The 10,877-nt window shown below is 56.5% G+C and overlaps 3 protein-coding genes across 3 annotated transcripts in view; 2 read left to right on the plus strand and 1 right to left on the minus strand.

The window, feature by feature from the left end:
* Nucleotides 1-1,690, plus strand: part of PTSG_07178 (uncharacterized protein) — a gene marked incomplete at its 3' end in the record, with an annotated part of 6,840 nt that extends 5,150 nt beyond the window's left edge. The window contains exons 3-5 of the mRNA XM_004992541.1: nucleotides 363-483; nucleotides 669-730; nucleotides 1,083-1,690. Of these exons, the coding sequence (XP_004992598.1) occupies nucleotides 363-483; nucleotides 669-730; nucleotides 1,083-1,690 (791 nt within the window). The remainder of the gene's footprint in view (nucleotides 1-362; nucleotides 484-668; nucleotides 731-1,082) is intronic.
* A 91-nt stretch (nucleotides 1,691-1,781) lies between these two features.
* PTSG_07179 (uncharacterized protein) lies at nucleotides 1,782-8,386 on the plus strand (the record flags this gene model as incomplete). Its single annotated transcript, XM_004992542.1, has 7 exons — nucleotides 1,782-4,842; nucleotides 5,152-5,217; nucleotides 5,451-5,557; nucleotides 5,780-6,257; nucleotides 6,475-6,599; nucleotides 6,895-7,892; nucleotides 8,088-8,386. The coding sequence occupies exons 1-7, from the start codon at nucleotides 2,137-2,139 to the stop codon at nucleotides 8,384-8,386; spliced, it is 4,779 nt and encodes a 1,592-aa protein (XP_004992599.1). The 5' UTR covers nucleotides 1,782-2,136.
* Nucleotides 8,387-8,633: 247 nt separating this feature from the next.
* On the minus strand, nucleotides 8,634-10,297 carry PTSG_07180 (uncharacterized protein). Its single transcript, XM_004992543.1, has 5 exons — nucleotides 10,053-10,297; nucleotides 9,728-9,797; nucleotides 9,412-9,527; nucleotides 9,096-9,156; nucleotides 8,634-8,955 (listed from the first exon to the last, which is right to left on the minus strand). Exons 1-5 carry the CDS (start codon nucleotides 10,260-10,262, stop codon nucleotides 8,891-8,893), a joined length of 522 nt encoding a protein of 173 aa, XP_004992600.1. The 5' UTR covers nucleotides 10,263-10,297; the 3' UTR covers nucleotides 8,634-8,890.
* Nucleotides 10,298-10,877: the final 580 nt, after the last annotated feature.

A 10,877-nucleotide genomic window follows, 5' to 3' on the forward strand; every position in this document is an offset into this window, starting at 1 on the left:
CACACACACACACACACACACACACACACACACACACACACACACACACACACACACACACACACACACACACACACACACACACACACACACACACACAGAGGAGGCAAGGGAATGCGGGAGACAGTAAGGGACATAAAGTGTGTCCTGGACGGTTTCATGTGGCATGTTTGCTGAGTTGTTGTTGTTGCTGTTGCTGGTTATTCTACACACGACACGAGGGGTGTGTCCACAATGTTGTGAACGTTTTAACATCACTGATCACTGATCACGGACTTGCGCCACCGCCACCATCACCGCTGCTGCGCCCAATTCCTGCATCCGACACCACCGCCGCTGCCTTCTTCCTTCGTCCCCACCAGGGTTCTTTTGCGTGTTTGTCATGTTTGTGCTTGACCGCGAGAACCGACGCCTGTGTCGCTGGGCCGCCATGCGCAAGGCCTTTTACAAGTGGTGGATTGGCGCTGCCAGGCGCCGTGTTGTGTAAGTGCCCCTGCATGTGCACGTATACACCGCACACGCGTGTGTGTGCATGTGTGTGTGTGTGCAATGTGGAAGTGCACTTGCATGCGGGCGTGTACACTGTGTGTGTGTTAATTTATTGTGTTCAGTGCTTGCCATCTTCCCTTGCAGTGGCCTCACTCTCGTGTCCTCTTCACCACTTGCAGCTTTTCCAGCGAGGAGCGCGTGCGGAATTTTTCCGTTCAGTCCGATGAACAAGTCGTCCGAGGTGCGTAAGTGTGCGAATATGTGCGTAAGTGTGTGAATATGTGAGTGTGCGTGTGTGTGTGTGACTGAGTGTGTGTGGATTTGTGCGAATGTGTGCGAAAGTGTGCGAATGTGTGCGAAAGTGTGCGAAAGTGTGAATGTGTGTGTGTGTGTGTGAACACTCCAATGTGAGCAGAATAATTCCAAGTTTGAGGTTTCGACATGGATTTTCCCCTGCCCCCCCACCTTGCTCGCTTGCGCTGTGCTATGACAACCTTCCTCACACGCATACACACACACATACACATACACATGCATACACATGCACACACACGCGCACACACACATGTTCACATGCGGCTCTGTGTCTGCAGATGTGATATCTGGGGCAATGCACCAGGAGAGCGGGGGCGATGGCTCTGGCGGCAGTGGTGCTGGCGATGACGGCAGTAGCGGCAGCAACGGCAGCAACGGTGCCACGGGTGAGGGTGGCGGGCGCATCCGCTTTGCCCGGCCAACAGTGACGTCGTTTGAAGGGCCCGTCACGCATGATGGCGGGAACCCAAGTGACGGCAGCGACGCCAGGCATGGCCACAGGCGTCCACGACGAAGACGAGCAAACACGGGGCGCCACTGCCCGATGCCGGGCCCAACCGTCGGCATGGAGGACGACAACGAAGCTAATGGAGACAACGATGAGGAGGAAGAGGAAGAGGAGGAGGAAGAGGAAGAGGTGGAGGCGCAGGTGGAGCAAGGCGAACAACAACAACAACACCACCACCACCACCAACAACAACAACAACAACAACAACAACAACAACAGCAGCAGCAGCAGCAGCAGCAGCAGCTGGGCCATGCTGGTGTGAGGGAACAAGGGGGCGGGCGGAGCTGGGCTGCCGATGACGACGATGATGATGGCGGGAGCGACAGAGATGATGATGATGATGATCACACACCTTTGTTGTCCAGCAGACCACAGTAAACTTAATTCAGTCTAATCTGGTTGGCATATTGAAATCAGTCGAATAGTGTGAATTCAGTCGTGTTGCCGCGCGCCATTTTTTTGGTTTTGTTCCACAGCCACACAAGAAGACAGAGCGCGTTCGCCTGCTCTTGCTCGCTCGCTCGCCTTCATCTTTGTGTGGACGTGCTGCAGCTGCACGCTTCATCACTCATCGAACAGCTGCTGTTCGGCAGAGCAAGGAAGCACGCCTTGTTCTCCTTGTTTGCAGTGTTGACACAGACGCTGCCGCTGCCGTCGCACACACATCGACACATCGACACATGCGCGCGCACACACACACACACGTACACCTTGATTGACTGCGCCCTTTTTCGATTTCGCACGCTCTCTCTATCGCACGGGCTCGCTGGTCGACAGCCGACAAGCATAAGCGCGCCTCACACGCTGCCCCTTCCTCGACAACAATGCCAAGCCATCATGGCGTAGACCCACCCCAACACCAAGATGAGCACCAGCAACACCGTGATCCCTTCCATATCACAAACCCTTTCTTAAGCAGTAGCAGCACCAGGCACCGATCAGGGCCGGCAACACGGCCTATGCAGCCGCCTGCACAGGCAAGCCCGTTCCCATCGCTGGCTTCTTCATCTTCGGCGACCACAGCACCGCCAACACCGGCACCAGCGACACCAGCAGCCATGTCGACAGGGCCATCACCCAGCCCACATGCCGTGGAGGGCAGATCAGCATCAGCGCCGGGTTCGCGCCCTTCCAGCACCCTCTCCCGCACACCGAGCCGTGAACCACTCACCATCGTCAATACCTCTGCAGACACCCGCTGGCAGCCACAACCGCGTCCCTGTCGACCGCGGGGCCGGCCCTCCCACAATGCCGACGCCACCGCTGCCGCCACCGACGCCACCGCCGACAGCACTGCTGATGGCGCAAACAGTACCAGGGGCAGCGGTGACGGCGCGCGTGGTGATGGTGCGCATAATGGCGTGAGGGCCCCGCGATTTCGCCGCTCTGCTGGGGGTGTGGAGAACACAGATCCAGACCTGTGGGGCATCCTACTCGAACAGCAGCAGCAACAGCAGCATCGACGGCGCCGACGCACAGCGAGTGTGGGCGGTGGTGGTGACGCTGGTGACGTGTTCAGCTTTGACACCTCTGCAGCCCCTTCTTCATCGTCGCTCGTATCCACCGCACGCTCTGCTTCTGCCTTGTCAATGGTACCCCCTGCATCTACAGCAACGTCCACAACATCAGCAGTGCCACCTTCATCCTGGCCCCAACAACAACAGCCGCAACAGCACAATGTGGCGTCATCATCATCATCATCAGCAGCAGCAGCACTGTCATCATCGTCATCATCATCATCATCATCGTCATCATCATCAGCAGCACTGTCATCATCATCATCATCATCCACTGTGTCGACAAGCGGGCGGGGCTGGAAGCTGTCGTTTCCCCGCGGGCTTCGCGGCGGCGGCGGCGGCCCACCCCGGTCCCCTCCTCGTTCTCGGGCGCGATTGAGCACGTCGGCAGCACGTGGCGGGGATGATGTACGGGCCAACACCACGCAGACCGCGGCAACAGCAGCAACAACAGCGAACGGAGGACGGAAAAGACGAAGCAAAAAGAGTGGAGACGTCGGCGACCCAATTCTACTCATGGACGATTGTGATGACGAGAACGACGACAGTCGCGAGAACAACAACGGTCATATTGGCGGCAGTAGTGACAACGATGGTGCCAGAGGCGACAGCAGCGGTGACAGTGGCCCGAGCGATACTGGTCGAGTTATTTCTATTGATGATGCAGGCGGCGATGGGAGCGGTGATGTTGTTGAGATTGTGGACAGCAGTGGCAGCGCGCCCTCAACACAGCTGACAGACAGCACGGATTCGAACGAGTCTCGGGCGGACAAGGAAAACATCGCGGCAAGGGCCGCTAGGATGGCAATGGAAGAAGAGGAAGAAGCAGAAGAAGAGGAAGAGGAAGAGGAAGAGGAAGAAGAGGAAGCTATCCCGGCTGCCATCCCCATCACCTCATTCATGTGCAGCAGCCTCGATGAGTACAAGTTTTCCCGCGGAAACAGAACAGCAAAAGGAAGCAGCGCCTCCAGCAGTCAGCTGCGGCGCTCGGGAATAATCGAACCATCCTCCTCCTCCTCAGCATCATCATCATCAGCAGCAGCAGCAGCAACAACAACAGCCGCAGCAGTACCGTCATCATCATCGTCATCGTCGTCGTCACGCGGCCCTGCACCGAAGAAGCCAAAGCAGCAGTCGCTCATGTCCGGATTTCGACGCCCAGCGCACACGAGCAGCAGCAGCAGCAGCAGCAGCAGCAGCAGCAACAGCAGCAGCAGCAACAGCAGCAGCAGCAACAGGGCTGGTGGCAGCACGTTGGGGACGGAGAGCGTGTGGGACGTCATGACGCAGTCATCGCCACAGCGTGATGCAAGACGGCGGAATGCGGAGGACGGGAGGCGGAAGCGTGAGGGCCATGGAGGGTCACCGCTGATCCGGGCAACAGAATCTGCACGGTCCCAGCTGGAGGCGATGGACGAGTTGGATGCGCTTGGTATGGCACGGGGTCGTCGTGCGCTCCGTGAGAGGGAGGGGGATATGCAGACGACCAGCAGTAGCAGCAGCAGCAGCAGCAGCAGCAGCAGTAGCAGTCGTCATCGTCACGTTGATGATGTTGAACATAAGCAAAGGAGCAGAGGCATGGGTATTGTGGATCAAGTGCGGCAACGCAGCAGCAACAGCAGCAGCATTAACAGCAGCAGCAACAGCACGACGCAGATGGTGCCGACGCGTGTTGCGCCGCTGTCGAGTGGCAAGGACACCTCAAGACGCGTTCTGTTTTCCGCCACGAAGAGGAAGAAGAAGGCCGCCCACGACCAGCCGCAGTCCTCGTCGTCGTCGTCGTCATCATCATCGTCGTCCTCATGGCCATCGTGGTCACGCAAGCAGCAAGGAAAGGGCGGCAAGGGCGATATGGGCGCGTCAACGCTGGGCCTGAGTCTTGAATCCCTGAAACCGCTTGCGAGCTTCTGTGGTATTCGCAATCTGGGCAACACGTGCTACCTTGCCTCCACACTCCAGGCGCTTCGCTTTGTCGACACCTTTCGCACCTGCCTCACCCAGTGCACAACCAAGGTGTGTGTGTGTGTATGCGTGTGTTTTGTGTGTATGCGTGTGTTTGTGTGTGTGTGTGTGTGTGTGTGTGTGTGTGTGTGTGTGTGTGTGTGTGTGTGTGTGTGCGTGCGTGCGTGCGTGAACTTGTGTGTGTGTGCGTGTGTGTGTGCGTGCGTGAACTTGTGTGTGGGTTTATTCATGTGTGCGATTTGTATGTGTCTCAGTGCGGATTTATATATGTGTATTCATGCGTGTGTCAGTCCCCATGTTCCCTTTTCATGGGTGTTCTAACGTCGCAACCAACGTACTCTCTGCGTGCACGACCACCAGCCCGTGCCCGGCTGCGGTGAGGCCGCCATCAAGCGCGAATCAACGTTCCTCGCGGAGCTGATTGACGTATGGCCACTGCGTTTTCGTGCACCTCCCTTTTGCTCGTGTGCACAAGTGTGTGTGTGTGTACATGTGTGTATGCTTCTGTGCATTGTGTGTGTGTTTGTGTGTGTGTGTTTGTGTGTGTGCGTGCGTGCGTTATGTATGGTTCCTTTGTCATGTATGAGCATGACAGTCTGCACAACGTTGCGTTGCTCACGACAAACATGTCACATGCATTGGTTTTGCTTGTGCTGCAGTTACTTGATCGCATGGAGTTCTTGGAGCAGCAGGAGCAGACCATCTCCCCGATCACCGCCATTGAGCAGTTGCATGTCAGCCCTTCCTCCGTCAAGCGCCAGCTCGGGTCCGTTTCTGCTCTGGTGCTTGTTGTTGTTGGTATGAGAACACATTGCAAAAGCACATGTTCGTGCACGCACATTCAGCTACCTGCATCAACACACACACACACACACACACACACACACACACACACACACACACACGGAGCCATGTTTTATCTCACGTGCATGCTCATCTCTCCGACCTTGCTGCCTCTCCCCATTCCCTGCTCTCCCCGCATCACCAGGGTATCGAATGCGAGCTTTGACAACGTGTACCAGCACGATGCGCAGGAGTTTCTCCTGTTTCTTCTGGACGAGCTCGAGCGAGCACAGAAGGCGGCCATTGCCAGCGCTGCCGTGACCGCGGCGCCGTGCGTGCAGCAGATGCTCAGCGGCGTCATATCGGAGACGACGCGCTGCTGCACGTGCGAGCGGGTGGTGCGACACGAGACCATGAGCACCGTGCTCACACTCCACTTTCCCGAGTCGCAGGTCACGACGGCGACAACAACGACGACGGATTGGCGCATGCAGGACCACCGCACGTTTTCTGTGATGACGCTGCTCGACCACCACTTTCGCGAGGAGCGACTGGATGGCGAGAACAAGCGGCACTGCAGCGACTGCGGTGGGAATCAGGAGGCGACGTGTGTCACCCGTCTCAAGCGCCCACCACGCGTCCTCATGCTCCACATCAACAGATGCACCCGCCCAGGGTTCAAGGTCGGTGGAGGTGTGTATGTGTGCGAATGTGTGCGAATGTATGTGTGTGTGTGTGTGTGTGTGTGTGTGTGTGTGTGTGTGTGTGTGTGTGTGTGTGTGTGTGTGGATGTGGATGTGGATGTGCGCGCGCGGTCATTCTATGGCACGAGAAACACATTCCATTCTTCCAAAGGCCTCACCACCACCATCAATCACCCCAACACCACTGTGTTGCCAGATCAAAGCGCCCGTGCATGCGCCGCCTGTGATGCGCCTCAAGCCATTGTGGTTGGACGCGTCCACGCCGCCCCGCTCGTACCGCCTTGCCAGCGTCGTCTTCCACACGGGATCAAGCGCGGCCAGGTGTGTGTGTGTGTGTGTGTGTGTGTGTGTGTGTGTGTGTGTGTGTGTGTGTGTGTGTGTGTGTGTGTGTGTGTGTGTGTTGCGGATTTGAAATGTGCTTCATTTGCGATGGGATGATCGATCGATCACTGTTTACATTGTCATTCGTACTTTGCAGATAATGTGGCTGTTTTGTTGCTTGTTGACAAACTCGGCCCACCTCTCTCTCTCTCTCTGTGCCTTTCCCACCAACGTGTCTCGTTTTTGGCGTATCATTGACTCGTTCACACTCACTGACATCCTCTTGGTGTTGCAGCGGCCACTACTTTGCCGTTGCGCGCAACCCTGCCCTGGAGGGCAAGCTGCCGCGGAAGAAGGCCCTCTCGCCTCCGCCGCTGCCAGCTTCGACATTACATCGGGCGACGACGGCAGCTGCGACACCAATGCCACGCATCTCCGCATTGTCCGCCAGGCAACCATCTGCAACCGCACCACCGCCATCGCCACCGCCACCGACACGTCGGTCGTCGTCGTCGTCGTTCGTGTCGCCACCTCGCATGGCCGCGAGCGCCAAACCCGACGCATCATCGCCGCTGTCCAAGTTGGAACAATCGCGTCCACAGCCCGTGGCAACAACAGCATCATCATCAGCAGCAGCAACAGCAGCATCAGCAGCAGCAGCAACAGCAGCATCATCAACAGCATCAGGAGCAGCATTAACAGGATCATCATCGCGTGGCCGTCGTGATGGCGGTGCGAACCCGTTTACGACGCAGCGCAGTACTGCCACGTCGAAATTGCGGGCAGCAGGCCTAGGGAGTGCTCATGGTGGTGTGGGCTCAGCTGCAAAACCAGCAACAGCAGCAGCAACAAACAAGAGCAGCAACAAGAACAGCAGCAGCAGCAGCAGCAGCAAAGGCCATCGTGATGCTGGCGGGAGTATTGTTGTCGGTGATTCGCCGTTGAAGCGAGCAAAGCGGAGCCAGGTGTCGAATCCACACACGCGCATGCGACTGTCGCTTGACGCATCGCCGCCTAAGCAGCAGAGCGCATTCAGCCGCAAGCCGATTGGCGACTTGCTGTCGTCTCGCATGCGCGGTGCAACGTCCAAGAACATTGTGCTCTCGAACAATCCGCTCGGCCGCCCGCTCGGCGCTCTTGGCCGCACGACAACACCGTCGTCATCATCATCGTCGTCACCGTTGGCTTCCTCCCGGGTCTCGAGCAACAAAGAGAACCAGCGTGGCGGAGATGGCCTCACCTCATCGTCTTCATCATCGTCGCGAAAGGGCCGCGGGTTTGGACTCAAGGGCGGTGCGCCCACAGCTGCGCGCAGTGACGCCGACAGCGCTGATGATGCCACGGATGATGAATTGTTGATGGTGCTGGGACACTCGTCATCATCATCATCATCATCATCATCATCATCATCATCATCATCATCATCATCACCACCGTCATCGTCGTCGTCGTCGTCAGCATGTCTTGCTGCTCCTGCTCCTTCGCCAGGTTGGGACCTGCGGCTACGTGGCGGCGGGTACTCCAAGCTGCTGCCATCGTCGTCGTCGTCGCCAAGCAAGAGAGCAAACGACACTGGCAAGAACAGCGCCAACGCTGATGGCGGTGACAGCGGTGATGGCGATGTGACCCCGCAGCCAGCGCCCGTGCACGCGAGCCAGCGGCGATGGCTGCAGCTGAATGACAGCGAGGTGACATACCTGTCGCAGCCCGAATTTGATGCAATGATGAAGAAGAGTGGCACCAAGGCCGAGGCATACCTCATCTTCTACGAGGCCATTGACGAATGACAGATGGTCGCGTGGGCGTCGTGGGTGGTTGGTTGGTTTGCTTGCTTGCTTGTGTGTGTGTGTGTGTGTGTGTGTGTGTGTGTGTGTGTGTGTGTGTGTGTGTGTGTGTGTGTGTGCATGCTGTGTGGTGTTAGTGTCAGGCATTGCTGTATTTAGGATGCCAGGCGTTGAGAGGGTGCTGTGCATACCATACCATCCCATATCACTCCGTGCAGAGTATCGTGCATAGCTCGCGTTGATGCATTGTCCACAGTGTACATACTCTTTTGTCGTCGCGAGTGAACAATGCATAAGGACAGGCAGCAAACACAACACCGGAAGCACACGCACACGCTCATGCACAAACCCGTACATTCACACATGAGAACGAAAGGTAAATTGTGGTTTGTCACAAAAAGAAACAGGACTGATTTCAGAAAGGCAATGCGCAGTGTGTACAGTGTCAGCGCCAACAACAAGAGCAACAACATGAAGCGAAGGTCGATGAGTGAGGGACGAAACTGGTTATTTTGTTAACGCATCCAGCGCCCCAAAGCAGAGCGGAAACCACAGCACGCTCGAGTACGGGCCTAAAGATGAACAGCACGCAGGCCGTGAAGGAACATGGAGGTGGTTGTGAGGACGAATGCGAACAAACACAGCAGTGAAAGGATACAAGGGCAGGGGTGGGCAGGTAGAGTAAAGGTGCATGAAGGAATGCACGTTGTACCTGAACCGAAAGCGATGGAGAGTGGATTTGGGAGAACATCAGGGATGTGAAACCGCTCACCCTGTTGCACGCAAATGCGTGTGTGTGTGAGTGAGTGAGTGAGTGAGTGTGTGTGTGTGTGTGTGTGTGTGTGTGTGTGTGTGTGTGTGTGTGTGAGAGAGTGTGTGTGTGTGTGAGTGTGTGTGAGTGTGTGTGTGAGAGAGAGAGAGAGAGTGTGTGTGTGTGGCGTTGTACACGTAGAAGCAAGGAGATGACAACGAATGATGCAGCCCCATGGAGGAGAGCAGTCCACACGATACACGCGCATGTGTCGGACCGAGAATGCATAAGTGATGACGGCGAACAGCAGCGCTCGACTCCCGATGGTGACAGCACGCTCAGCTGCCTTGTTGCGAAGGATCTTGGGCAAGTTCATCACAGAAGGTTCCGGTTCTGGAATGAACAAAGCACACACGTGTGAGCGGTCTTGGTGTCACAATTTGCTACGTTGTGAGGTTGGGATCACGCGCGGCGAAGCACTGGCTGCTGCTTGCATGCGATGTGGGAGGTCTCAGTTGTTCGCGGCACACAGGAACACAGCACGGAGCATCGCACGAGCCCTGCTTAGTCACCCCTCTTGGCAACACGCATACCGATGGTTGAAATCTCCTTTTCAGCCTGAGAGATCTTTCGCTCGATCTTGCAGTATCGCGCCAGCTCATCCTGGCACGATGCAGAGGGGACAGCGTGTGAGAGAGAGTGTGTGTGTGTGCGCGATGTGGTGTGTGTGTGATTGGGCGCAAGTAGTTTTGCGTTTTGCGTGATTCGCAGGTAATTCAACGGTTGTGTCCATTGTGTGTTGCTGCCGTTGTCGTTGTGGTTGTGCTGCTGTGATGGTTGAGGAGGCGCATGTGGAGCATGAGCGAGTGCACTGTCGCGAGTGCAGTGTTGCAAGTGCACTGTCACAGCCATGCTCACCATGGCACTGATGGATATCAGTTGTGTTTGCCAGTCCTCAATGTCCTTGCGAAGCTTCTTCACCCTCTTCCTCTTGGCCGACATCATCACGTCTAGTGACAGCACCCACAGCACCACCCTGTGCAGGGCCCACACGGCCACCAGCGCTATGAATGACGCCGCCTCCGGCGCACCGCTCACCACTCCTGCCCACCACTCGCTCATCATCATCGTTGTTCGTTGCACTTGTTGCTTGAAGTTCGGAAAATTATTGGAAATCATTCCTAAAAGCGGGTCTAGGGTGTGTGTGTTTATCTCTCTCTCTCTCTCTCTCTCTCTCTCTCTCTCTCTCTCTCTCTCTCTCTCTCTCTCTCTCTCTCTCTGTGGCTGTCTGTGCTTTCGTGTGCTGCGCGAGCGCGTTTGCTTGTCGAATGTTTGCTATTGTATGTGAACAGAACAAGGTGCTATGCATACTCCCCAAACAACAGTATGAGAGACAGGCAGACAGGCAAAGAGTGATCACAGGGATGGGGCGATGACGCGAAGTGTAAAGTCTCTTGCATCGCGCTTGACAACCTTGACAAACTCGTCCGTCTCCAAGTGTTCGACGGCATTCCGCAGCTCGTCTTGCTTCACAGGCTGGCAGCACAAAGGCAGACCAAGGCGGAAGAAGAGGGAGGGGTGTTAGCAAGGTGGTGTGAGGGTTGGGCGGGAAAAGGAAGGCAAGACAAGCAGACAACAAGAGCGGAAGCAAGATACAATTGCAACCTGACGCACGCAAGCACGCACACACACACACACACACACACACACACACACACACACACACACACACGCGCGCGCGCG

This window comes from Salpingoeca rosetta, assembly GCF_000188695.1.
Source record: "Salpingoeca rosetta unplaced genomic scaffold supercont1.16, whole genome shotgun sequence".
NCBI lineage: Eukaryota > Choanoflagellata > Craspedida > Salpingoecidae > Salpingoeca > Salpingoeca rosetta.